This window comes from Lathamus discolor, unplaced genomic scaffold (genome assembly GCF_037157495.1).
Source record: "Lathamus discolor isolate bLatDis1 unplaced genomic scaffold, bLatDis1.hap1 Scaffold_1048, whole genome shotgun sequence".
In the NCBI taxonomy this organism is placed as follows: domain Eukaryota; kingdom Metazoa; phylum Chordata; class Aves; order Psittaciformes; family Psittacidae; genus Lathamus; species Lathamus discolor.
Genome location: NW_027069127.1, coordinates 498 through 27,982, shown reverse-complemented (window position 1 = coordinate 27,982; position 27,485 = coordinate 498). Strand labels below are relative to the sequence as shown.

At 59.7% G+C, this 27,485-nt stretch overlaps 3 protein-coding genes across 3 annotated transcripts; 2 read left to right on the top strand and 1 right to left on the bottom strand.

The window, feature by feature from the left end:
* Positions 1 to 874: 874 nt before the first annotated feature.
* LOC136006247 (basic proline-rich protein-like) lies at positions 875 to 6,338 on the top strand (the record flags this gene model as incomplete). Its single annotated transcript, XM_065664298.1, has 7 exons — positions 875 to 1,023; positions 2,061 to 2,267; positions 3,152 to 3,355; positions 3,868 to 3,947; positions 4,970 to 5,173; positions 5,628 to 5,690; positions 5,796 to 6,338. Coding segments are annotated over 6 exons (860 nt in total), but the record flags the coding sequence as incomplete, so codon positions are not given.
* Positions 1,085 to 2,054, top strand: LOC136006245 (keratin, type I cytoskeletal 9-like; the record flags this gene model as incomplete). The annotated part of the gene is given in 6 exon segments (XM_065664295.1): positions 1,085 to 1,157; positions 1,160 to 1,576; positions 1,620 to 1,808; positions 1,811 to 1,902; positions 1,904 to 1,945; positions 1,947 to 2,054. Coding segments are annotated over 6 exon segments (921 nt in total), but the record flags the coding sequence as incomplete, so codon positions are not given.
* Positions 6,339 to 6,345: 7 nt separating the features above from the next.
* Positions 6,346 to 27,268, bottom strand: BAG6 (BAG cochaperone 6; the record flags this gene model as incomplete). Its single annotated transcript, XM_065664296.1, is given in 21 exon segments — positions 6,346 to 6,476; positions 6,478 to 6,525; positions 7,267 to 7,413; positions 7,996 to 8,103; positions 8,594 to 8,683; positions 8,773 to 8,832; positions 9,374 to 9,529; positions 11,182 to 11,306; positions 12,629 to 12,731; positions 14,480 to 14,533; positions 18,111 to 18,280; positions 20,886 to 21,082; positions 21,165 to 21,244; positions 21,842 to 22,041; positions 22,504 to 22,582; positions 23,644 to 23,756; positions 24,560 to 24,664; positions 25,034 to 25,068; positions 25,479 to 25,539; positions 27,005 to 27,158; positions 27,161 to 27,268. Coding segments are annotated over 21 exon segments (2,274 nt in total), but the record flags the coding sequence as incomplete, so codon positions are not given.
* Positions 27,269 to 27,485: the final 217 nt, after the last annotated feature.

The following is a 27,485-nucleotide window of genomic DNA, read 5'->3' as shown; positions in this document are numbered from 1 at the left end:
TGCTCCCCCCATAGCCCCCCATTAACCCCCCCATAGACCCCATAGCTCCCCCCATTGCCCCCCATTAACCCCCTCATAGACCCCATAGCTCCCCCCATTGCCCCCCATTAACCCCATAGGTCCCCCCATTGCCCCCCAGGGGGTGTTTGTGGGGGTCCCCTCCCCATTGCCCCCCATTAACCCCCCCTAGACCCTATAGCTCCCCCCATTGCCCCCCATTAACCCCCCCATACACCCCATAGCTCTCCCCATTAACCCCCCATACCCCCCCCATGCCCCCCCAGGGGGTGTTTGTGGGGTCCCCCCCCATTGCTGACCCCCCCCATTGCCCCCCATAGCCCCCCATTAACCCCCCCTAGACCCCATAGCTCCCCCCATTGACCCCCCTTGCCCATTAACCCCCCCATACACCCTATAGCTCCCCCCATTGCCCCCCATTAACCCCCCCTAGACCACATAGCTCCCCCCATTGACCCCCATTGCCCCCCATTAACCCCCCCTAGACCCCATAGCTCCCCCCATTGACCCCCATTGCCCCCCATTAACCCCCCCATAGACCCTATAGCTCCCCCCATAGCCCCCCATTAACCCCCCCATAGACCCCATAGCTCCCCCCATTGACCCCCATTGACCCCCATTAACCCCATACCCCCCCCATGCCCCCCCAGGGGGTGTTTGTGGGGGTGTCCCCCCCCCATTGCTGACCACCACCCCCCCGTTGACCCCCATTGCCCCCCATAAACCCCCCCATAGACCGTATAGCTCCCCCATTGCCCCCCATTAACCCCCCTAGACCCCATAGCTCCCCCCATTGCCCCCCATTAACCCCCCCATAGACCCTATAGCTCCCCCCATTGCCCCCCATGTCCCCCAGGGGGTGTTTGTGGGGTCCCCCCCATTGCTGACCCCCCCCCCCCCCAGGGCACCCCCCCGGACAGCGGCGTGGAGCTGAGCGGGGGCTCCGGGGCCTCCTCGGCCTCCTGCAGCCAAAGGAGCTCCCCCGGCACCGGGGGGGGGCCCGCGGTGAGTGGGGGGGGGATCTATGGGGCTCTATGGGGCTCTATGGAGGATCTATGGGGGAGCTATGGGGCTCTGTGGGGGATCTATGGGGCTCTATGGGGGATCTATGGGGCTCTGGGGGGGATCTATGGGGCTCTGGGGGTTTCTATGGGTCTCTATGGGCTCTATGGGGGCTCTATGGGGCTCTGGGGAGTTTCTATGGGGGCTCTGTGGGGGCTCTATGGGGGTCTGTGGGGGATCTATGGGGCTCTATGGGGGATCTATAGGGCTCTGGGGGGGCTCTATGGGGGATCTATGGGGCTCTGGGGGGGTCTGGGGGGCTCTATGGGGCTCTATGGAGGATCTATGGGGATCTGTGGGGCTCTGTGGGGGATCTATGGGGCTCTGGGGGTTTCTATGGGTCTCTATGGGCTCTATGGGAGCTCTATGGGGCTCTGGGGAGTTTCTATGGGGGCTCTGTGGGGGCTCTATGGGGTCTGTGGGGGCTCTATGGGGCTCTATGGGGGATCTATAGGGCTCTGGGGGGGCTCTGGGGGATCTATGGGGCTCTGGGGGGGTCTGGGGGGCTCTATGGGGCTCTATGGAGGATCTATGGGGAGCTATGGGGCTCTGTGGGGGATCTATGGGGCTCTATGGGGCTCTGGGGGTTTCTATGGGGCTCTGTGGGGCTCTATGGGGGATCTATGGGCTCTATGGGGGCTCTATGGGGCTCTGGGGGGTTTCTATGGGGCTCTATGGGGGATCTATGGGCTCTGTGGGGCTCTGTGGAGCTCTATGGGGGCTCTATGGGGCTCTATGGGGCTCTGGGGTGTTTCTATGGGGCTCTATGGGGGATCTATAGGGCTCTATGGGGCTGTATGGGGTCTCTGGGGGGTTTCTATGGGGTCTGTATGGGGTTTCTATTGGGCTCTATGGGGTTTCTATGAGGTCTCTGTGGGGCTCTGTGGGGTTTCTGTGGGGTCTCTATGGGGCTCTATGGTCTCTATGGGGGCTCTGTGGGTCCCTATGGGGTAACTCCATGGTCTCTTCCCCCCCCCCAGCCGCTCCCCCCCCCCGCGCCCCCCCCGGGCCCCATCGGCACCGAGCGGGCCCAGAGAGCGAAGCCCCCCCCCGAGGAGGCCGGGGGCGGGGGGCGGGGCCTCGGCGCGGGGGGGGGCGGGGCCTGGGGGGGGGCGGAGCCCTGGGAGCCCCCCCCCGACAGCGCCCCCCGAGCCCAGCGCGAGAAGGAGCCGCCCCCCAGTGATGGGGTGAGGGGGGGGCACTTATGGGTCAGGGGGGCACTTGGGGGTCACGGGGTCACTTATGGGTCACAGGCTCATGGGTCGCAGGCTCACTTATGGGTCACAGGCTCACTTATGGGTCACGGGGTCACTTATGGGTCACAGGCTCACTTATGGGTCATGGGGTCACTTATGGGTCACGGGGTCACTTATGGGTCGCGGGGTCACTTATGGGTCATAGGCTCACTTATGGGTCATGGGTCACTTATGGGTCACAGGGTCACTTATGGGTCATGGGGTCATTTATGGGTCACGGGGTCACTTATGGGTCACAGGGGCACTTGTGGGTCACGGGGGCACTTGTGGGTCAAGGGGTCACAGGGTCACTTGTGGGTTACGGGGTCACGGGTCATGGGGTCACTTGTGGGTCACAGGGTCATGTGGGGCACTTGGGGGTCATGGTCATTTATGGGTTGTGGGGTCACTTATGGGTCGGAGGCTCACTTATGGGTCGCAGGGTCACTTATGGGTCACAGGCTCACTTATGGGTCATGGGGTCACTTATGGGTCGCGGGGCTACTTATGGGTCACAGGGTCACTTATGGGTCATAGGCTCACTTATGGGTCATGGGGTCACTTATGGGTCACAGCGTCACTTATGGGTCATGGGGTCATTTATGGGTTGTGGGGTCACTTATGGGTCGGAGGCTCACTTATGGGTCGCAGAGTCACTTATGGGTCACAGGCTCACTTATGGGTCATGGGGTCACTTATGGGTCGCGGGGCTACTTATGGGTCACAGGGTCACTTATGGGTCATAGGCTCACTTATGGGTCACGGGTCACTTATGGGTCGCGGGGTCACTTACAGGTCAAGCCCCCCCCTTGACTCCCTGTCCCCTCCCCCCCCAGTTGGACTCCGCCCCCCCCCACCCTTGGGAGCTGCTGCCGGGGGCGGGGGGGGGAGGGGCGGGGCCTCCGCCCCCCACCGGCCCCGAGGCCGCCCTGGCCCCGCCCCCCGAGCCCAAAGGCCCCGCCCCCAACGGGGACCCCTCCCCCCCCGGGCACCGCCTGTACCCGGAGCTCTTCTACAGCGGAGCCGGCGCCGTGGGGCAGGTGTGGGGCCGGGGGGGGCAGTTATGGGGCAGGGGGGGCAGTTATGGGTCTGGGGGGGCAGTTATGGGTCTTGGGGGGGCAGTTATGGGTCTTGGGGGGCAGTTATGGGTCTGGGGGGGCAGTTATGGGTCTTGGGGGGGCAGTTACGGGTCTGGAAGAGGCAGTTATGGGTCTGGGGGGGGTAGTTATGGGTCTGGAGGAGGGAGTTACGAGTCTGAAAGGGGCAGTTATGGGTCTGGAGGTGACAGTTATGGGTCTAGGGGGAGCAGTTATGGGTCTGGAGGGGGCAGTTATGGGTTTGGGGGAGCAATTACGTGTCATGGGGGGGGCAGTTATGGGTCTGGGGGGAGCAGTTACGGGTTTGGGGAAGCAGTTATGGGTTTGGGGGATCAGTTACGGGTCTGGGGGGGCAGTTATGGTGGGAGAGGAGGCAGTAAATGGGGCAGGGGAGGCAGTTGTGGGGCAGCACTTGTGGGGCAGCGCCGTGGGTCTGACCCCCCTGTCCACCCCAGGTCCCCAATGCCCCCGTGGAGCCGCCCCTGAGCGCCGGCAGCAGCTTCCGCCCGGGGACCCCATCACTGAGCCCCTATAGGTGAGCGGGACCCACACCTGCCCCATAGCCTGAGTCATGTCTGCCCCATAGCCTGACCCATGTCTGCCCCATAGCATGACCCACGTCACCCCGTGCCCCATAGTCTGCTTCGTAACCTGACCTGTATCTGCTCCTGCCCCATAGCCTCACATGAACCCCCAGTGACCCACAGCCTGACCCATGTCTGCCCCATAGCCTGCCCCACATCTGCATCATAGCCTGACCTATGTCTGCCCCATAGCCTGACCCACATCACCCCATGCCCCATAGTTTGCTTCGTAGCCTGACCTGTGTCTGCTCCTGCCCCATAGCCTCACATGAGCCCCCAGTGATCTATAGCCTGACCCATACCTGCCCCATAGTCTGACCCATGTCTGCCCCGTAGCCTGCCCCACATCTGCACCATAGCCTGACCTATGTCTGCCCCATAGCCTGATGCATGTCTATCCCATAGCCTGACCCACATCACCCCATGCCCCATAGTCTGCTTTGTAGCCTGACCTATATCTGCTCCTGCCCATAGCCTCACATGGGCCCCCAGTGATCCACAGCCTGACCTACACCTGCCCCACACCTGCCCCATAGCTTGCCCCACAGCCTGCCCCACATCACCCCCTGTGCCCCATAGTTTGACCCACACCTGCCCCATAGCCTGCCCCACATCACCCCCTGTGCCCCATAGTTTGACCCACACCTGCCCCATAGCCTGCCCCACATCACCCCCTGTGCCCCATAGTTTGACCCACACCTGCCCCATAGCCTGCCCCACATCACCCCCTGTGCCCCATAGCTTGACCCACACCTGCCCATAGCCTGCCCCACATCACCCCCTGTGCCCCATAGTTTGACCCACACCTGCCCCACATCACCCCCTGTGCCCCATAGCTTGACCCACACCTGCCCCATAGCCTGCCCCACATCACCCCCTGTGCCCATAGCTTGACCCACACCTGCCCCATAGCCTGCCCCACATCACCCCCTGTGCCCCATAGCTTGACCCACACCTGCCCCACATCTTCCAGGCCGCTGCTGGTGCCCGGGGCCACGCTCCCGCCCCTCCCCCCTCTCAAGGGCCCCTTCCTGGAGCTGCCCCCGCTGGGGGGGGGAGGGGGCCCGGAGCTGCCGCGGGGGGGGGGCGGCGGGGGGGGGGCGGGGCTGCTGCTGCCCCCCCGGGGCCCCCCTTCCTCTATGGCGCCCCCTACTGCGGCGACCCCGCCCTGCTGCAGGTGAGGGGGCGGGGCCAAGGGAAGGAGCCAATGGGGGGGCGAGGGGGAGGAGCTATGGGGTGGGTGGGGCTTGGAGGGAACCAATGAGGGGCTGGGTCAAGGGGGCGGGCCTGGGGAGGGGGAGGGGGAAAGGGTGGGCGGGGCCAGGAGGGAGCAGGAGCCAATGGTGATGAGGAGAGCTGGGGGAGGGGGTGGGGTTATGGGGTGGGTGGGGCTTGGAGGGGGCCAATGAGGGAGGGGCTGGGCTAAGGGGGTGGGGCCGATGGGAGGGGTTAAGGGTGGGCAGAGCCAGGAGGGACCAGGAACCAATGGGAGACGACGAGACCCAAAGGAGGGGGCAGAGCTAAAGGAGGGGGTGGAGCCATACTAGGGCGGTGGGCGGGGCTACAGGGTGGGCGTGGCCGTGCAGGAGCCAATGGGCGAGCTCCCTGAGCGCCGGCCACGCCCCCTGCAGGTGCGCCAGGACCTGACCCCGCCCTCCGACTTCTATGGGCAGGGGCAGGGCAGCTTCCAGCAGGTAAAGGCCAAGCCCCGCCCCCTTGGGGCCCAAGCCCCGCCCCTTTGGGGCCCAAGCTCCGCCCCCTTGGACCTAAGCTCCGCCCCTTCCCCCCCCCCCCCCCAGATGCTGCTGCCGGTGCTGGACCCCCCCGTGGTGAACTTCGGGGCCCCCCCCGCGCCGCCCCTCCCCCCGCTGCTGCCCCTCGGCCGCCTCCTGGCCCCGCCCCCGCGCCCCTTCGCCCCTCCCCCCCCCGGCAAAGGGGGCGGGGCCCGAGGCCGACCCAGCGAGGCCCCTCCCCCCCCACCTCCTCCTCCTTTGCCCCCTCCCCCCCCCGCCTCCCCTCCCCCCCCACCCCCCGCGGGGCCGCCCCTCCCCCCCCAGCCTGCACCGCTTCCGGCACCCGCCGCGCCCCTCCCCCCACCAGCGCGTGGGGGGGGGAGGGGCCGCGGAGACCCCAGTGACCCCTCCCCCCCCCCCATTATACGTGGGGGAGGGGTCGGTGTCCAGGGGATCAATGAATGAATGGGGGGGGGAGGGGTGTCCGTGACCCCCCTCTATGGGGTTCGCCCCTCCCCCACCCCCCCCCCCCATGGTTTGGTTACAGAAATGTGGAAAAAGGGCAAAAAAAAGGAAAACGTTTGCAAAAAAAAAAAAAACCCAAGTTTTGAGTCGATTTTTGGGGGTTTCTTTTGGGGGGGTGGATTGGGGGAGGGGCCGGAGCCTTTATTGGGGGGGAGGGGTTTCGGGGGGGGGAGGGGCGGGGTCCTCGTTGAAGGCCCGGTGGGCGTTGGGGAAGCGCCGGGGGGGTGAAGTCGGGGTCGTCGCGGAGGCGGCGCCGGAGATCGGCCTGGAGCTGGGGGGAGGGGAAGGGGAAAAAGGGGGCAGCGCCCCCTGGATCCATGGGGCAGGGCTTGGAGGACCCAACCCCTCCCCCCTTCTTTGAGCCCATGAATGGAACCTTCCTATGGCCCCATCCCATAGAGCCCCGCGTCATGAGCGCCCCCTAGCGGTTGGAGGACCAGCCATGGACAGCCCCCTAGGGGACAGCGAGCCCGTCTGGTTAGCGCCCCCTAGCGGTTGGAGGACCAACCCGTGGAGAGCCCCCTAGGGGGCAGCGAGCCCGTCTGGTTAGCGCCCCCTAGCGGACGGAGCCGACTTGCTTAGCGCCCCCTAGATGGACGCGCCCACCTCTTGGGCGCCCCCTAGCGGGCCGAGCCCCCCCCCCCCTCCCCCCCCCAACCCCGGTTTAGCGCCCCCTAGTGGGGGAAGCCCGTTGGTTTGGCGCCCCCTAGTGGACAGGGCTCGCTCGTTCAGCGCCCCCTAGTGGACGGGGCCCACTTGATGAGCGCCCCGTGGTGGACAGAGCCCTCCCCTCTGAGCGACCCCTAGTGGACACTCTCCTCCACTCCCCCCCCCCCACTCTATGGGGTGCCCCACAAGTGGAGCTGCCCCATAGCGCCCTGCCCCATAGCCAACCTTTCAACCCCCCCCCCCCCCCCAACCTCAGCCCCTTTTACCCCTTCCCTTCCTCACCCCCCCCCTCCCCTGGCCCCATTGCTCCCCCCCCCCCCATGGGTCTCAGCCCCCCAAGTACCTGCTCCCGGTACCCGTCCTGCAGGGGGCCCTCACTCAGCTCCCGGTTCAGGCTCTCGGGGGGGCCCAGGGGCCGGGCCCCAGCGGCTCGGGCGGCGCGACCCACGGCATCGGCCAAGAGCAACGGGGGGGGCTCGGCCTGCATGGTCTGAGCGGGGGTCAGTGCGGGGGGGTGGCTATGGGGCTCTATGGGGCTCTATGGGGCTCTATGGGTCCTTATGGTTCTCTATGGGTCTCTATAGGTTGCTATGGGGTCTCTATGGGCTCTATAGGAGCTCTATGGGTCTTTATAAGGTCGCTATAGGGTCTCTATAGGTCACTATGGGTCTTTATGGGTCCTTATGGTTCTCTATGGATCTCCATAGCTTGCTATGGGGCTCTATAGGTCTTTATGAGGTCTCTATAGGTCGCTATGGGGTCTCTATGGGGCTCTATAGGCTCTCTATGGGTCTTTACGAGGTCCCTATGGGGTCTCAATGGGTCTTTATGGGATCTCTATGGGTGCCTATGTTTCTCTATGGGTCTCTATAGGTCTCTATGGATCTTTATGAGGTTGCTATGGGGTCTCTATGGGTCTTTATGAGGTCTCTAAGGGTCTCTATGGGTCCCTATGGAGCCTCTATGTGTCTCTATGGGGGCTGTATGTGGTCTCTACGGGGTCTCTATGGATCCCTATGGGGTCTCTATGGGTCTCTATGGGTCGCTATGGGTCGCTATGGGGCAGCCCCACCTTGCGGCGCTTGGCGGGCATGCCGCTCATGTAGGCGTCGCTCAGGGGCGGCTGCGCCTTCGCCTTGCGCTGGCGCTGAGCATCCTCGCGCAGGATCGGGACCCACTCCTGGGGTTGGGGGGCGCTGGGTCAGAGGGGGGTCCCAGCCCCACACCCCCCCCAGCCCCACAAGTTCCCCCCAGCCCCACAACTCCTCCCCAGCCCAACTCCTTCCCAGCCCCACAAGTCCCCCTCAGCCCCACAAGTTCCCCCCAGCCCCACAACTCCCCTCCAGCCGCACAAGTTCCCCCCAGCCCCACAAGTTCCCCCCAGCCCAACTCTTCCCCAGCCCCACAAGTCCCCCCCCAGCCCCACAAGTCCCCCCCAGCCCCACAACTCCTCCCCAGCCCAAGTCCCCCTCAGCCCCACAAGTTCCCCCCAGCCCCACAAGTGCCCCCCAGCCCAACTCCTTCCCAGCCCCACAAGTCCCCCTGAGCCCCACAACTCCCCCCCAGCCCCACAACTCCCCCCCAGCCCCACAAGTCCCACCCCAGCCCCACAAGTTCCACTCAGCCCAATTCCCTCCCAGCCCCACAAGTGCCCCCCCAGCCCCACTCACGGGGGGCACCGCGGCCGCCCAGGGCTCGCTCTCGGGGCTCAGCACCTCCTCGGCCGTGGTCCCCGGCGGGGGGGAGCCGCTGCCCTCTCTCTATTGGTTGAAGGGGGGGGGGGCGTGGTCAGGCGAGGCCACACCCCCCCCCAGGTAAGCCCCGCCCCCTGCCCTCTAACCCCGCCCACCTGAGCGTCCTCCGGGGGTGGCTCCGCCTCCTGCACGTCCATTGGCTCCTCAGGGAGAGGCTGGGGGGGGGGGGGTGATGGGGGGTCAATGGGGCGGAGATGGGGGGCAGGGAGGCACAGAGGGGGTGTCTATGGGGGGGTCTATAGGGCAGGATCTATGGGGCAGGATCTATGGGGCTGGATCTATGGGGCAGGATCTATGGTACACGTCTATGGGGCAGGATCTATGGGGCAGGATCTATGGGGCAGGTCTATGGGGCAGGATCTATGGTGCAGGTCTATGAGGCAGGATCTTTGGAGCAGCGTCTATGGGGCACGATCTATGGGGCACGATCCACGGGACAGGATCAACGGGGCAGGATCTTCAGGGCAGGATGCATGTGGCATGCTCTATGGGGCAGGCTGTATAGGGCATGATTTACGGGGCAGCGTCTATGGGGCAGGATCCATGGGGCAGGCTCTATGGGGCAGACCCAGCTCTACAGGTCAGGCTCTATGGGGCAGATCCAGATCTACGGGGCAGGCTCTATGGGTCAGGCTCTATGGGCCATGGTCAATGGGGCAGGCTCTATGGGGCAGGTCTATGGGGCCGGGTCCTTACCTGCCGGGGGGCGGGGGGGTCTCCCAGGCGCCTCACATAGGGCAGGACCTGCTCGGGGGTCACCGGCATCTGCTCCAGCACCGCCTGGAGCCGCAGCCCCACAACGGCCGTGAGCCAGCCCCCGAGCGCGGGGGCCACGTCTGCGGAGAGGCGGCGCTGGGGGGAGAGGGGAGGTGTGGGGCAAGGGGGGCAATGGGGTAATGGGGGTAATGGGGGTAATGGGGTAATGGGGGTAATGGGGGTAATGGGGTAATGGGGCAATGGGGGCAATGGGGTAATGGGGGTAATAGGGGTAATGGGGCAATGGGGGTAATGGGGTAATGGGGGCAATGGGGGTAATGGGGGCTATGGGGGTAATGGGGTAATGGGGGTAATGGGGGCAATGGGGTAATGGGGGTAATGGGGGCAATGGGGGTAATGGGGCAATGGGGGTAATGGGGGTAATGGGGGTAATGGGGCAATGGGGGCAATGGGGGTAATGGGGGCAATGGGGGCAATGGGGTAATGGGGGTAATGGGGGTAATGGGGCAATGGGGGTAATGGGGGTAATGGGGGTAATGGGGCAATGGGGGCAATGGGGGTAATGGGGGCAATGGGGGCAATGGGGTAATGGGGGTAATGGGGGTAATGGGGCAATGGGGGTAATGGGGGCAATGGGGGCTATATGGGGGTAGGGGGCTATGGGGGGCTATAGGGGGTGGTTATGGGGGGTTAGGAGGGCCTATGGGGCCGGGGAGGGTGTGCAGGCCTATGAGGGGTTATGGGGCTGGGGAGGGAAGGTGGCCTTCATAGGGTGTCCATAGGGTGTCTATGGGGTACCAAGAGGGTGTCGATGGGGCGCTACGGGTGTCTATAGGGCACTGTGGGTGTCTAGGAGTGTCTATGGGGGACTATGGGTATCTATGGCGGGGGTTATGGGTGTCTACGAGTGTCTAGGGGGGGCTATGGGTGTCTATGGGGCACTATGGGTCTCTATGGGTGTCTATGGGGGGCTACAGGGGGTTATGGGTGTCTATGGGGTACTACGGGTATCTGTGGGTATCTATGGGGTGTTATGGGTGTCTACAAGTGTCTATGGGGGGCTATGAGTGTCTATGGGGCACTATGGGTGTCTATGAGTGTCCATGGGGGGCTATGGGTGTCTATGGGGCACTGTGTGTGTCTGTGAGTGTCTATGGGGGGTCTATGGGGCACTGTGGGTGTCTACGAGTGTCTATGGGGGGCTATGGGTGTCTATGGGGCACTGTGTGTGTCTGTGAGTGTCCATGGGAGGCTATGGGTGTCTATGGGGGGCTATGGGTGTCTATGAGTGTCCATGGGGGGCTATGGGTGTCAATGGGGCACTATGGGTTGTCTATGGGGCACTGTGGGTGTCTATGGGGGCCTATGGGTGTCTATGGGGCACTATGGGGCACTATGGGTGTCTATGGGGCACTATGGGTGTGTATGGGGCGCTATGGGTTGTCTATGGGGCACTATGGGTGTCTATGGGGCGCTACGGGTATCTATGGGTGTCTATGGGGCACTGTGGGTGTCTATGGGGCGCTATGGGTATCTATGGGTGTCTATGGGGCACTATGGGTGTCTCTGGGGCGCTATGGGTGTCTCTGGGGCGCTATAGGTGTCAATGGGGCGCTGTGGGTTGTCTATGGGGCACTGTGGGTGTCTATGGGGGCCTATGGGTGTCTATGGGGCACTATGGGTGTCTATGGGGCGCTATGGGTGTCTATGGGGTGCTATGGGTTGTCTATGGGGCACTGTGGGTGTCTCTGGGGGTCTCTGGGGGTGTGTCCCTAGGGGGCGCTCACGATGCGGTCGCTGATGAGCGCCGCCAGGGCCCCGCGCTCCCCGCGCAGGCAGAGCAGGTTCAGCGCCAGGCACTCGAGGAGGCCCCGGTTGCAGAGCTCGAGCAGGCGGGGCCCGAACGTCCCGTCTGGGGAGAGAGCGGAGAGGGAGCATAGAGAGGAGCCGCAGGGCGGGGATAGAGAGGAGCCACAGGGAGGAGCCATAGGGAGGAACCATAGAGAGGAACCATAGGGAGGAACCATAGAGAAGGGATAGAGAGGAACCATAGGGACGGGATAGAGAGGAGCCATAGAGAGGAACCATAGAGAGGAGCCGCAGGAGGGGACAGAGAGGAGCCACAGGGAGGAGCCATAGGGAGGAGCCATAGAGAGGAGCCATAGAGAGGAACCATAGAGAGGAGCCATAGAGAGGAACCATAGAGAGGAGCCATAGGGAGGAGCCATAGGGAGGAGCCATAGGGAGGAGCCATAGGGAGGAACCATAGAGAGGAGCCATAGAGAGGAACCATAGAGAGGAGCCATACATAGAGAGGAGCCATAGAGAGGAACCATAGAGAGGAACCATAGAGAGGAGCCATAGAGAGGAACCATAGAGAGGAACCATAGAGAGGAGCCATAGAGAGGAACCATAGAGAGGAGCCATAGAGAGGAACCATAGGGAGGAACCATAGAGAGGAACCATAGAGAGGAACCATAGAGAGGAGCCGCAGGAGGGGACAGAGAGGAGCCACAGGGAGGAGCCATAGAGAGGAACCATAGAGAGGAGCCATAGGGACGGGATAGAGAGGAGCCATAGAGAGGAACCATAGGGAGGAGCCATAGAGAGGAACCATAGAGAAGGGATAGAGAGGAGCCGCAGGACGGGGTAGGGAGGAGCCATAGGGAGGGGATAAAGAAGAGCCATAGAGAGGAGCCATAGAAAGAAACCATAGAGAGGAGCCATAGAGAGGAACCATAGGGAGGAGCCATAGGGAGGGGATAGAGAGGAACCATAAAGAAGAGATAGGTACCATAGAGAGGAACCATAGAGAGACCCACAGAGACCCATGGAGACCCCATAGGCACTGCATAGAGACCTCACAGAGCCCCATAGAGACCCCATAGCGACCCCAGAGCCCCATAGAGCCCCATAGAGCCCCACAGAGCACCCACAGAGCCCCATTGAGACCCCATAGAGCCCCCACAGCACCCCATAGAGACCCCATAGAGCCCCATAGATCCCCATATGCCCACATAGAGACCCATAGAGACCCCACAGAGCCCCACAGAGCCCACGTAGCGCCCCATAGTGCCCCATAGATCGCCATATGCACCCATAGAGACCCCACAGAGCCCCACAGAGCCCACGTAGCGCCCCATAGCGCCCCATAGATCGCCATATGCACCCATAGAGACCCCACAGAGCCCCACAGAGCCCACGTAGCGCCCCATAGCGCCCCATAGCGCCCACCGGTGCAGCGCAGGACGTGCAGGGCGATGCGGTTGAACTGCTCCTGCAGGAACTCCACGTTGGTGCGGGTGATGTCGACCCCCTCAGCCACGCGCACCCCGGCCTGCGGGGGGCACCGCGACCCATAAGTGTGGGGCTGACCCACAGCACCCCCCCATAGACCCCCCCCCATCTGCTTCATAGATCCCCTATGGAGCCCCATGGACCCTCCTGAACTCCCCCTATGGACCTGTAAGTGTGGGGCTGACCCATAAGTGTGGGGCAGACCTCTAAGTGTGGGGCTCATCCACAGCACCCCCCCATAGACCCCCCCATCTGCTTCATAGATCCCCTATGGAGCCCCATGGACCCTCCCAAACTCCCCCTATGGACCTGTAAGTGTGGGGCTGACCCGTAAGTGTGGGGCTGACCTCTAAGTGTGGGGCTCATCCACAGCACCCCCCCATAGACCGCCCCCCATCTGCCCCATAGACCCCCAATGATCCTCCTGAACTCCCTCTATGGACCTATAAGTGTGGGGCTGACCCATAAGTGTGGGGCTCACCCGCAGCACCCCCCCATAGACCCCCTCATCTGCCCCACAGATCCCCTATGGAGCCCCAGGGACCCTCCTGAACTCCCCCTATGGACCTATAAGTGTGGGGCTGACCCATAAGTGTGGGGCTGACCCGTAAGTGTGAGGCTGACCCATAGCACCACCCCATAGACCCCCCCCCATCTGCCCTATATACCCCCTATGGAGTCCCATGGACCCTCCTCAACCCTCACAATGGACCCATAAGTATGGGGCTCACCCACAGCATCCCCCATAGAACCCCCCAATCTGCCCCATAGATCCCCTTGGACCCCGCTGATCCCCACATCTGCCCCATAGACACCCCAATGGACCCCCATATCCACTCCATAGACCCCATCATCCACCCAATGGACCTCTATGGACACCCCCAACCACCCCACAGCTGCCCCATAGATCCACTGTGATCCACCCCCCTACCAGCCCCACATCCACCCCATGGAATCCCCCCCATTGAGACCCATAGAGACCCCACAGAAGCCCATAGAGACCCCATAGATCCCCCACAGAAACCCAATAGAGACCACATAGAGCCCCCATAGAGCCCCATAGAGACCCCACAGAGCCCCCCTAGAGACCCCAGAGACCCATAGAAACCCCATAGAGACCCCAGGGAGCCCCATAGACCCCCATAGAGACCCCATAAAGCCCCCATAGAGCCCCCATAGAGCCCCATAGAGCCTCCATAGAGACCCCATAGAGACCCATAGAAACCCCATAGAACCCCCATAGAGCCCCATAGAGCCATATAGATCCCCCAGAGGCCCAAAGAGCCCCACAGATCCCCCATAGAGCCCCATAGATCCCCCATAGAGCCCCATAGATCCCCCATAGAGCCCTGTACAGACCCCATAGAGCCCCCATAGAGGCCCCAGAGCCCCATAGAAACCCCACAGAGACCCCATAGAGCCCCCATAGAGCCCCATAGAGACCCCATAGAGACCCCATAGAGCCCCATAGATCCCCCATAGAGACCCCATAGAGCCCCATAGAGACCCCATAGAGCCCCCATAGAGACCCATAGATCCCCCATAGAGCCCTGTACAGACCCCACAGAGCCCCCATAGAGGCCCCAGAGCCCCATAGAAACCCCACAGAGACCCCATAGAGCCCCCATAGAGCCCCATAGAGACCCCATAGAGACCCCATAGAGCCCCATAGATCCCCCACAGAGACCCCATAGAGCCCCATAGAGACCCCATAGAGCCTCATAGAGCCCTCATAGAGACCCCATAGAGACCCCATAGAGCCCCATTGACCCCCATGGCCCCACTCACGAAGCTCTCCCGGATGAAGTCCTCCAGCCCCATAATGAGGTTGTGGGTCGCAGCCTGGGGGGGGAGGGGCACAGCGTTAAGGGGGGGGTTTGGGGTCATTTTCTGCTTTTGGGGGGCATTTGGGGCTTTTTTGGGTGGGTTTTGGGGGTTTTTGGGTCAATTCCAGCCCATTTTTGGTCATTTTTGTTCAGCCCATTTTGGGTCAGTTTCAACCCATTTTGGGTCAGTTTCAGCCCATTTTGGGTCAGTTTCAACCCATTTTTGGTCATTTTCAGCCCATTTTGGGTCAGTTTCAACCCATTTTGGGTCAGTTTCAGCCCATTTTGGGTCATTCTAGGTCAGGCTTGGGTGATTTTGGGTCAATTCCAGCCCATTTTGGGTCAGTTTTTGGCAATTTTGGGACAGCTTCATCCCATTTTAGGTTAGTTCCATCCGATTTTGGGTAATTTTGGGTCAGTTTTGGATGATTTTGGGTCAGTTCCAGCCCCTTTTGGGTCATTTGGGGTCAGTTTCAGCCTATTTTGGGTCAGTTTCAGCCCATTTGGGGTCATTTAGGGTCAGTTTCAGCCCATTTTGGGCCAGTTTCAGCCTATTTTGGGTCAATTCCAGCCCCTTTTGGGTCATTTGGGGTCAGTTCCAGCCCATTTTTGGTCACTTTTGGGTGATCTTGGGTCAGTTTTTGGTCATTTTGGGTCAATTCCAGCCCCTTTTGCGTCAATTCCAGCCCACTTTGTGTCACTTGGGGCCAGTTTCAGCCCATTTTGGGTCAATTTGGGTCATTTTTTGGCAATTTTGGGACAGTTCCATCCGATTTTGGGTAATTCTGGGTAATGTTGGGGCAGTTTTGGGTGATTTTGTGTCAGTTTCAGCCCATTTTGGGTCATTTCCAGCCCCTTTGGGGTCATTTTGGGTCAGTTTTGGGTGATTTTGGGTCAAATCCAGCCCCTTCTGGGTCATTTTGGGTCAGTTTTGGGTGATTTTGGGTCAAATCCAGCCCCTTTTGGGTCAGTTTGGAGTGATTTTGTGTCAATTTGAGCCCATTTTGGGTCATTTCCAGCCCCTTTGGGGTCATTTTGGGTCAGTTTTGGGTGATTTTGGGTCAAATCCAGCCCCTTTTGGGTCAGTTTTGGATGATTTTGGGTCAAATCGAGCCCATTTTGGGTCGTTTCCAGCCCCTTTGGGGTCATTTTGGGTCAGTTTTGGGTCATTTTGGGTCAATTCGATCCCATTTTGGGTCATTTCCAGCCCCTTTGGGGTCGTTTTGGATCATTTTGGGTCAAATCCAGCCCCTTTTGGGTCAGTTTGGGTCAGTTTTGGGTGCTTTTGGGTCAAATCCAGCCCCTTTGGGGTCATTTTGGGTCAGTTTTGGGTGCTTTTGGGTCAAATCCAGCCCCTTTGGGGTCATTTTGGGTCAGTTTTGGGTGATTTTGGGTCAAATCCAGCCCCTTTGGGGTCATTTTGGGTCAGTTTTGGGTGATTTTGGGTCAAATCCAGCCCCTTTTGGGTCAGTTTTGGGTCAGTTTTGGATGATTTTGGGTCAAATCGAGCCCATTTTGGGTTATTTCCAGCCCCTTTAGGGTCATTTTGGGTCAGTTTTGGGTGCTTTTGGGTCAAATCCAGCCCCTTTGGGGTCATTTTGGGTCCGTTTTGGGTGCTTTTGGGTCAAATCCATCCCCTTTGGGGTCATTTTGGGTCAGTTTTGGGTGATTTTGTGTCAATTTGAGCCCATTTTGGGTCATTTCCAGCCCCTTTGGGGTCATTTTGGGTCAGTTTTGGGTGATTTTGTGTCAATTTGAGCCCATTTTGGGTCATTTCCAGCCCCTTTGGGGTCATTTTGGGTCAGTTTTGGGTGATTTGGGGTCAAATCCAGCCCCTTTTGTGTCAGTTTTGGGTGATTTTGGGTCAATTCCAGCCCCTTTGGGGTCAGTTTGGAGTGATTTTGTGTCAATTTGAGCCCATTTTGGGTCATTTCCAGCCCCTTTGGGGTCATTTTGGGTCAGTTTTGGGTGCTTTTTGGTCAATTCGAGCCCATTTTGGGTCATTTCCAGCCCCTTTGGGGTCATTTTGGGTCAGTTTTGGGTGATTTTGGGTCAATTCGAGCCCATTTTGGGTCATTTCCAGCCCCTTTGGGGTCGTTTTGGATCATTTTGGGTCAAATCCAGCCCCTTTGGGGTCATTTTGGGTCAGTTTTGGGTGCTTTTGGGTCAAATCCAGCCCCTTTGGGGTCATTTTGGGTCAGTTTTGGGTCATTTTGGGTCAAATCCAGCCCCTTTTGGGTGATTATTTTGGGTTATTTCCAGCCCCTTTTGGGTCATTTTGGGTGATTTTGGGTCAAATCCAGCCCCTTTGGGGTCATTTTGGGTCAGTTTTGGGTCATTTTGGGTCAATTCGAGCCCATTTTGGGTCATTTCCAGCCCCTTTGGGGTCATTTTGGGTCAGTTTTGGGTGATTTTGGGTCAAATCGAGCCCATTTTGGGTCATTTCCAGCCCCTTTGGGGTCGTTTTGGATCATTTTGGGTCAAATCCAGCCCCTTTGGGGTCATTTTGGGTCAGTTTTGGGTGCTTTTGGGTCAAATCCAGCCCCTTTGGGGTCATTTTGGGTCAGTTTTGGGTCATTTTGGGTCAAATCCAGCCCCTTTTGGGTGATTATTTTGGGTTATTTCCAGCCCCTTTTGGGTCATTTTGGGTGATTTTGGGTCAAATCCAGCCCCTTTGGGGTCATTTTGGGTCAGTTTTGGGTCATTTTGGGTCAATTCGAGCCCATTTTGGGTCATTTCCAGCCCCTTTGGGGTCATTTTGGGTCAGTTTTGGGTGCTTTTAGGTCAAATCCAGCCCCTTTGGGGTCATTTTGGGTCAGTTTTGGGTGATTTGGGGTCAATTCGAGCCCGTTTTGGGTCATTTCCAGCCCCTTTGGGGTCGTTTTGGATCATTTTGGGTCAAATCCAGCCCCTTTGGGGTCAGTTTGGGTCAGTTTTGGGTGCTTTTGGGTCAAATCCAGCCCCTTTGGGGTCATTTTGGGTCAGTTTTGGGTGCTTTTGGGTCAAATCCAGCCCCTTTGGGGTCATTTTGGGTCAGTTTTGGGTGCTTTTGGGTCAAATCCAGCCCCTTTGGGGTCATTTTGGGTCAGTTTTGGGTGCTTTTGGGTCAAATCCAGCCCCTTTTGGGTCATTTTGGGTCAGTTTTGGGTGATTTTGGGTCAAATTGAGCCCATTTTGGGTCAAATCCAGCCCCTTTGGGGTCATTTTGGGTCAGTTTTGGGTGCTTTTGGGTCAAATCCAGCCCCTTTGGGGTCATTTTGGGTCAGTTTTGGGTGATTTTGGGTCAAATCCAGCCCCTTTGGGGTGATTTTGGGTCAATTCGAGCCCATTTTGGGTTATTTCCAGCCCCTTTTGGGTCATTTTGGGTCAGTTTTGGGTGATTTGGGGTCAATTCGAGCCCATTTTGGGTCAAATCCAGCCCCTTTGGGGTCATTTTGGGTCAGTTTTGGGTGCTTTTGGGTCAAATCCAGCCCCTTTGGGGTCATTTTGGGTCAGTTTTGGGTGCTTTTGGGTCAAATCCAGCCCCTTTGGGGTCATTTTGGGTCAGTTTTGGGTGCTTTTGGGTCAAATCCAGCCCCTTTGGGGTCACTCACGTGCACGTTGCGGTCGCTGGGCTGGGCCCCGCGCAGGAAGCGCTGCCGGAAGCAGCGGCGCAGCAGGGGCTGGAGGCGCTGCAGGGGGTGGCAGCGGCCGTGGAGGAGCAGAACCACATCGACCATAGAGAGGTGCTGGGTGATGAGCGACAGCAGCGCCCCCAGGAACCCTGCGGGTGACCATGGACACCCATTGACACCCATTGAGCCCCATTGACACCCATTGACACCCATTGACACCCATTGAGCCCCATTGACACCCATTGACACCCATTGACACCCATTGAGCCCCATTGACACCCATTGACACCCATTGACATCCATTGAGCCCATTGAGACCCATTGATACCCATTGAGCCCCATTGACACCCATTGAGCCCATTGACATCCATTGACACCCATTGAACCCATTGACACCCATTGATACCCATTGAGCCCCATTGACACCCATTGAACCCATTGACACCCACTGAACCCATTGACATCCATTGACACCCATTGAACCCATTGACACCCATTGATACCCATTGAGCCCCATTGACACCCATTGAGCCCATTGACACCCACTGAACCCATTGACATCCATTGACACCCATTGAACCCATTGACACCCATTGACACCCATTGAACCCATTGACACCCACTGAACCCATTGACATCCATTGACACCCATTGAACCCATTGACACCCATTGATACCCATTGAGCCCCATTGACACCCATTGAACCCATTGACACCCACTGAACCCATTGAGACCCACTGACACCCATTGAACCCATTGACACCCATTGACACCCATTGACATCCATTGACACCCATTGATACCCATTGACACCCATTGAGCCCCACTGACACCCATTGAACCCATTGACACCCACTGACACCCATTGAGTCCCACTGACACCCATTGACATCCATTGACACCCATTGAACCCACTGACACCCATTGAACCCATTGAACCCATTGACATCCATTGACACCCACTGACACCCATTGACATCCATTGAACCCATTGACACCCATTGAGCCCCATTGACACCCATTGAGCCCCATTGACACCCATTGAACCCATTGACACCCATTGATACCCATTGAACCCATTGACATCCATTGACATCCATTGACACCCATTGACACCCATTGAACCCATTGACATCCATTGACACCCACTGACACCCATTGACACCCATTGAGCCCCATTGACACCCATTGAACCACATCGACCATAGAGAGGTGCTGGGTGATGAGCGACAGCAGCGCCCCCAGGAACCCTGCGGGGAGCCCACTGACACCCACTGATACCCATTGGCACCCATTGACATCCATTGACACCCATTGAGCCCCACTGACACCCATTGACATCCATTGAGCCCCATTGACATCCATTGACACCCACTGACACCCACTGAGCCCCACTGACATCCATTGAACCCACTGACACCCATTGAGCCCCATTGACATCCATTGACACCCACTGAGCCCCACTGACATCCATTGACACCCACTGATACCCACTGGTAACCATTGACACCCATTGACACCCATTGATACCCATTGACATCCACTAAGACCCACTGAACCCCATTGAGACCCATTGATACCCACTGCCACCCATTGATAACCATTGACACCCATTGAACCCATTGAGACCCATTGACATCCATTGAGCCCCATTGACACCCCCTGAACCCATTGACACCCACTGATAACAACATCCATTGATACCCACTGAGACCCATTGATGACACCCATTGAACCCATTGAGACCCACTGATACCCATTGACACCCATTGAACCCATTAACACCCATTGAACCCATTGAGACCCATTGATAACCATTGAGACCCATTGAACCCATTGAGACCCATTGATAACCATTGAGACCCATTGAACCCATTGAGACCCACTGATAACAACTAACATCCATTGATACCCATTGACACCCATTGAACCCATTGAGACCCACTGATACCCATTGACACCCATTGAACCCATTAACACCCACTGAACCCACTGAGACCCATTGAGCCCCATTAAACCCACTGACACCCACTAAGACCCACTGAATCCCATTGCTACCCATTGACACCCATTGAAACCCATTGATAACAACTGACATCCATTGATACCCACTGAGACCCACTGATACCCATTGAGACCCATTGAACCCATTGAGACCCACTGATACCCATTGACACCCATTGAACCCATTGAGACCCATTGAACCCATTGAGACCCACTGATACCCATTGACACCCATTGAACCCATTGAGACCCATTGAACCCATTGAGACCCACTGATACCCATTGACACCCATTGAACCCATTGAGACCCACTGATACCCATTGACATCCATTGAACCCATTGAGACCCATTGAACCCATTGAGACCCACTGATACCCATTGACACCCATTGAACCCATTGAGACCCATTGAACCCATTGAGACCCACTGATACCCATTGACACCCATTGAACCCATTGAGACCCATTGAACCCATTGAGACCCACTGATACCCATTGACACCCATTGAACCCATTGAGACTCATTGAACCCATTGAGACCCACTGATACCCATTGACACCCATTGAACCCATTGAGACCCATTGAGACCCATTGAAACCCATTGACACCCATTGAACCCATTGACACCCATTGAACCCATTGAGACCCATTGATAACCATTGACACCCATTGAACCCATTGACACCCAATGAGCCCCATTGAGCCCCCATTGCCCCCCTTTACCCCCCATTCCCCCCCCCTTGCTCACCCTCGGGCCCCCCCCCGCCGCCGTCCAGGGGCCCCCCCCCGCTCAGGCGCTGCAGGAAGGCTCCGATGCTCTCGGGGGGGCCGGGGGGGGGCGCCCCGAGGGGTCCCAACATGGCCGCCAGCACCCCCTGCACCACCGAGGTGAAGAACTCGGGGGGCAGCGCCTCCCCCCCCCCCCCCCCCGCCCCCGCCGCCGGGGGGCGGGGCCTGGGCTGCGGGGGGCGGGGCCTCGTCGCTCGGAGGGGGCGGGGCCTCGCTGGAGGGAGGGGGCGGGGCCTCGCTGGAGGGAGGGGGCGGGGGGGGAGGGGAGGGGGCGCGGGGAGGGGGAGGGGGGGGAGCGTCCGGAGGGGGAGGGGGGGTCTGGAAGGGGGGGGGGGGGGAGAGGGAGTGAGGCTCCGCCCCCATCGCCATATAAGGCAATGGGCTCCACCAATCACAGAGCCCCGTGAAGCCACGCCCCCCCCCCCCCAGCACCACCCATGCCCAAACCCCCCCCCCCCCATGAGGTTCCGCCCCCCACCTTCCATATAAGGCAATGGGCTGCACCAGAGAGCTCCGCCCCATGAAGCCACTCCCCCCTCCCTCAGGCTCCGCCCCCACCCTCCATATAAGGCAATGGGCCCTCCGATTGGGCGCCCCCCCCAGCAGTGGCTGCACCAATCAGAGAGCTCCGCCCCATGAAGCCACTCCCCCCTCCCTCAGGCTCCGCCCCTTTAAGGAGGCTCCGCCCCCACCTCCATATAAGGCAAGGGGCTCGCCAATAAGCACCCACCACCAGTGGCTCAACCAATCACCGAGCTCCGCCCCCTTAAGCCGCGCCCCCTCCCACAGGCTCCACCCCCCACCCTCCATATAAGGGCAACGCCCCCCTCTCAATGAGCCCCCACCCACCAATCCCTCTCAAAGGCCCCGCCCCCTCCCTCCCCCCCCCCCGCCTTAGCCCCGCCCCCCACTCACCGCCATCGCCATGGCGACGGGCGCCGCCCCCGCCCCCAGCAGCCCCCCCAGCAGCGCCGCCATTGGCTGCTCCTCGGCGGGGGGCGGGGCCTGGGGGGGCGGGGCCGAGGCTGCCGGGACCGGGCCCCCCGGAGCCCCCCCCGCGGGGGGGGAGGGGCCTGAGGAGGGGGGAGGGGGAGGGGGGGAGGAGCTGCCCTGGGCTGGGGGATGGGGGGGAAAGGGGGGGTCAGGGGGGAGGCACAGAATGGACCCCCCTGACCCATAGAGCCCTATAGAGCCCCATAGAGACCCCATAGAGCCCCATAAAGACCCCATAGAGCCCCATAGAGCACCCATAGAGTCCCATAGAGACCCCATAGAGACCCCATAGAGCCCCATAGAGACCCCATAGAGACCCATAGAGGCTCCATAGAGCCTCCATAGAGCCTCCATAGAGCCCCATAGAGACCCCATAGAGCCCCATAGAGACCCCATAGAGCCCCTATAGAGCCCCACAGAGCCCCCATAGAGCCCCTTAGAGCACCCATAGAGCCCCCATAGAGACCCCACAGAGCCCCATAGAGACCCCACAGAGCCCCATAGAGACCCCACAGAGACCCCATAGAGACCCATAGAGCCCCATAGAGACCCCACAGAGCCCCATAGCGCCCCATTGCTCTCACCCAGCACCAGCGGCTGCATCAGGAGCTGCCCCACGAGGCCGCTGATGACCTGCGCCAGCGACGCCCCCCCCGCGGGGGCCTGCGGGGGTCGGGGGGGTCATGGGGGGGGCCCCATGGGGGGAAACCCCCCATTGACACCCATTGAGCCCCATTGACCCCATTGAGAACCATTGACCCCATTGAGCCCATTGAGCCCCACTGAGCCCCATTGACCCCACTGACCCCATTGACCCCCATTGAGCCCCATTGACCCATTGAGAACCATTGACCCCATTGAGCCCATTGAGCCCCACTGAGCCCCATTGAGAACCATTGAGCCCCATTGAGCCCATTGAGCCCCACTGAGCCCCATTGACCCCACTGACCCCATTGACCCCCATTGACCCCATTGAGAACCATTGACCCCATTGAGCCCATTGAGCCCCACTGAGCCCCATTGAGAACCATTGAGCCCCATTGAGCCCATTGAGCCCCACTGAGCCCCATTGACCCCACTGACCCCATTGACCCCCATTGAGCCCCATTGACCCCATTGACCCCACTGACCCCATTGACCCCCATTGAGCCCCATTGACCCATTGAGAACCATTGACCCCATTGAGCCCATTGAGCCCCACTGAGCCCCATTGAGAACCATTGAGCCCCATTGAGCCCATTGAGCCCCACTGAGCCCCATTGACCCCACTGACCCCATTGACCCCCATTGAGCCCCATTGACCCCATTGACACCCAATGAGCCCCATTGACCCCATTGAGCCCCACTGACCCCATTGACCCCCATTGAGCCCCACTGACCCCATTGAGAACCATTGAGCCCCATTGATTCCCATTGACCCCATTGACCCCACTGACACCCACTGACCCCATTGACCCCATTAAGCCCCATTGACACCCATTGATTCCCATTGGCCCCATTGAGCCCCATTGATTCCCATTGACCCCATTGAGCCTCATTGAGGCCCATTGATCCCCATTGACCCCATTGAGCCCCATTGATCCCCATTGATTCCCATTGAGCCTCATTGACACCTATTGAGCCCCATCGAACCCCATTGACCCCCATTGACTCCCATTGACCCCCATTGACTCCCATTGACCCCCATTGGCCCCATTGAACCCCATTGATCCCCCGCCACTCACGGGGTTGGTGGCGGCCGCTTGGGGGGCTCCGGGATGTGTGGGGCGCGGGGGAGGCGCCGTGGGGCGGGCGATGACGACGCGGGTCGGGGGCTGGAACCCCCCCACAGCCTGGCCTAGGGAGCAGGGGGGAAAGGGGGTGAGAGATAAAGAGGCCTGGGCTGTGGGGCAGCGCTATGGGGCAGTGCTGGGCTATGGGGCACAGCTGGGCTATGGGTCACTACAGGGCAATGTTGTGCTATGGGGCAGAGTTTTGCTATGGGGAAGCGCTGGGCTGTGGGTCGCTATGTGGCAGAGCTATGCTATGGGGCAGTGCTGTGTTATGGGATAGTGTTATTCTATGGGCAGTACCGTGCTATGGATTGCTATGGGGCAATGGTGTGCTATAGGGCAGTGTTCTGCCATGGGGCACATCTGTGCTCTGGTTCGCTATGGGGCAGTGCTGTGCTACGGTCTGCTATGGGGCACTGCTGTATTATAGACGGCTATGGGGCAGAGTTGTGCTATGGGGCAGTGTTCTATGGGGCAGAGCTGTGCTACGAAGCAGTGCTGTGCTATGGATCGCTACGGGGCACTGCTATGGGGCAGAGCTCTGCTATGGGTCGCTATGGGGCACTGTTATGCTATGGGGCAATGCTGTACTATGAATTGCTATGGGGCAGTGCTACAGAGCGGAACTGTGCTATGGGGCACAGCTCTGCTCTGGATCGCTATGGAGCAAAGCTGTGCTATGGGGCAGCGCTGTGCTATGGGGCTGTGCTATGGGGCAGTGCTGTGCTCTGTGTTGCTATGGGACACAGCCGTGCTACGGGGCAATGCTGTGCTATGGATCGCTATGGGGCAGTGCTGTGCTATGCATCGCTATGGGGCAGTGCTATGGGGCAGAGCTCTGCTATGGGTCGCTATGGGGCAGCCCCACCTGTGGCTGCGGAGGCAGCGGCGGCCACCGCCTGCTGGGTGATCTGATGGGCCACGGCCTGCAGGAACTCGGGGGGCAGCGGCGGCAGCTGCAGTGGAGACGCACCTGGGGGGCGAAATGGGGGTCAGAGCCTGCCCCATAGCGGGACCCAGAACCCCTGCCCCATAGCGGGACCCAGAACCCCTGCCCCATAGCGGGACCCAGAACCCCCGCCCCATAGCCCTCCCCCATAGTGGGACCCAGAACCCCTGCCCCATAGCGGGACCCAAAACCCCTGCCCCATAGAACTCCCCCATAGATGGACCCATAACCCCTGCCCCATAGTGGGACCCATAACCCCTGCCCCATAGCCCTCCTCCATAGCGGGACCCAAAACCCCTGCCCCATAGAGGGACCCAAAAACCCCTGCCCCATAGCGGAACCCATAACCCCTGTCCCATAGACCTGCCTCATAGTGGGACCCAAAACCCCTACCCCAGAGAACTCCCACATAGATGGACCCATAACCCCTGCCCCATAGAGGGACCCATAACCCCTACCCCAGAGAACTGGCCCATAGCAGGACCCATAACCCCTGCCCCATAGCGAGACCCAGAACCCCTGCCCACAGCCCTGCCCCATAGAGGGACCCACAACCCCTGCCCCATAGCAGAACCCAGAACCCCTGCCCCATAGCAGAACCCACAACCCCTGCCCCATAGCGGGACCCATAACCCATGCCCCATAGCAGAACCCACAACCCCCTGCCCCATAGCGGGACCCATAACCCGTGCCCCATAGCAGAACCCACAACCCCTGCCCCATAGCGGGACCCATAACCCGTGCCCCATAGCAGAACCCACAACCCCTGCCCCATAGCGGGACCCACAACCCCTGCCCCATAGCCCCTGCCCCCCAAGTGCCCCCCCCCCCGGCTCACCCATGCCCAGGCCATGCCCGGGGGGGGCGCTCGTGCCCCCCCCCCGCCTGCGCCCCTGAGTCTGGGGGGGAGGGGAAAGAAGAGAACGGGGTCAATGGGGGGAGGGGAGCCCCAGGGGCGATTTTGGGGCAGTTTGGGTGGATTTGGGCAGTTTGGGGTTTTTGGGTGTAATTTGGGTGGTTTTGGGGCATTTTGGGTGGGTTTGGCTGTTTTTGGGTCTTTTTGGGTGCAATTTGAGTGGGTTTGGGGCATTTTGGGTGTAATTCGGGTAGTTTTGGGTGATTTTGAGTGTTTTGGGGTTTTTTTTGGGTGTAATTTGGGGCATTTTGGGTGATTTTGACTGGGGGGGGTTTGGGTGCAATTTGGGTGGTTTTGAGGCATTTTGGGTTTGTTTGGGTGTTTTGGGGAGGTTTGGGGATTTTTTGGGTGTAATTTGGGTGGTTTTGGGTGCAATTTGGGTGCATTTGGGGCCATTTTAGGTGGTTTGGGGTCAGTTTGGGGTGGTTTTGGGTGCATCTGGGGTGCATTTTTGGCCATTTTTGGTATATTTTGGGCCATTTTGGGTGGTTTTGGGTGCATTTTGGGTGTATTTTGGGCCATTTTGGGTGTATTTTGGGCCATTTTGGGGTGTTTCCGGGCGCATTTTGGGTCTATTTCACGTGGTTTTGGCTCACCGGGGATGTTCTGGGTGTATTTTGGGCCATTTTGGGTGTATTTTGGGCCATTTTGGGTGTATTTTGGGTGGTTTGGGGTGTTTCTGGGTGCATTTTGGGTCAATTCCGCGCGGTTTCTGCTCACCGGGGATGTTCTGGGTGTATTTTGGGCCATTTTGGGTGTATTTTGGTCCATTTTGGGCCATTTTGGGTGCATTTTGGGCCATTTTGGGTGCATTTTGGGCCATTTTGGGGTGTTTCCGGGCGCATTTTGGGTCAATTCCGCGCGGTTTCGGCTCACCGGGGATGTTCTGGGTGTATTTTGGCCCATTTTGGGTGTATTTTGGGCCATTTTGGGTGCATTTTGGGCCATTTTGGGTGCATTTTGGGCCATTTTGGGATGTTTCCGGGCGCATTTTAGGTCTATTTCACGCGGTTTCGGCTCACCGGGGATGTTCTGGGTGTATTTTGGGCCATTTTGGGTGTATTTTGGTCCATTTTGGGCCATTTTGGGTGTATTTTGGGCCATTTCGGGTGCATTTTTGGCCATTTTGGGTGTATTTTGGTCCATTTTTGGCCATGTTGGGTGTATTTTGGGCCATTTTGGGTGCATTTTGGGCCATTTTTGTGTATTTTGGGCCATTTTGGGGTGTTTCCGGGCGCATTTTGGGTCAATTCCGCGCGGTTTCGGCTCACCGGGGATGTTCTGGGTGTATTTTGGGCCATTTTGGGTGTATTTTGGGCCATTGTGGGCCATTTTGGGTGTATTTTGGGCCATTTTGGGTGCATTTTGGACCATTTTGGGTGTATTTTGGGCCATTTTGGGGTGTTTCCGGGCGCATTTTGGGTCAATTCCGCGCGGTTTCGGCTCACCGGGGATGTTCATGTGCATGAGCACGAGGGGCTCCACGCTCTGGTGCGAGATCCGGATCACGCGGGGGGGGGGCGGCCCGGGGGGAGGGGGCGGGGGGGGCCCCTCCGGGGGGGGAGGGTCCCCAGGGCTGGGGGGGGTGGGGGGGGGGGTGGGGGGGAGGGGCCCGGGGGGGGCTCGGCCGGGCCCGAGGGGGGTGGGGGAGGGGCGCGACCCCCCCCGTTCCCCGTCATGGTCACGGTGGTGCCCACGTTGATCTGCGGGGGGGGGGGGGGGGGGGGGAGAAAAGGGGGGGGTCAATGGAGGGGGGGGGACCTGCCCCATAGCGCCCCATAGGGCCCATTATAGGGCACCCCCCACCCCATAATACCCCCATATGCAAGTTCTCTGCCCCATAGTGCCTAATAGGACCCATTATAGGGTGTCCCCCACCCCATAATACCCTCATATGTAAATTCTCTGCCCCATAGCGGTCCATAGGGC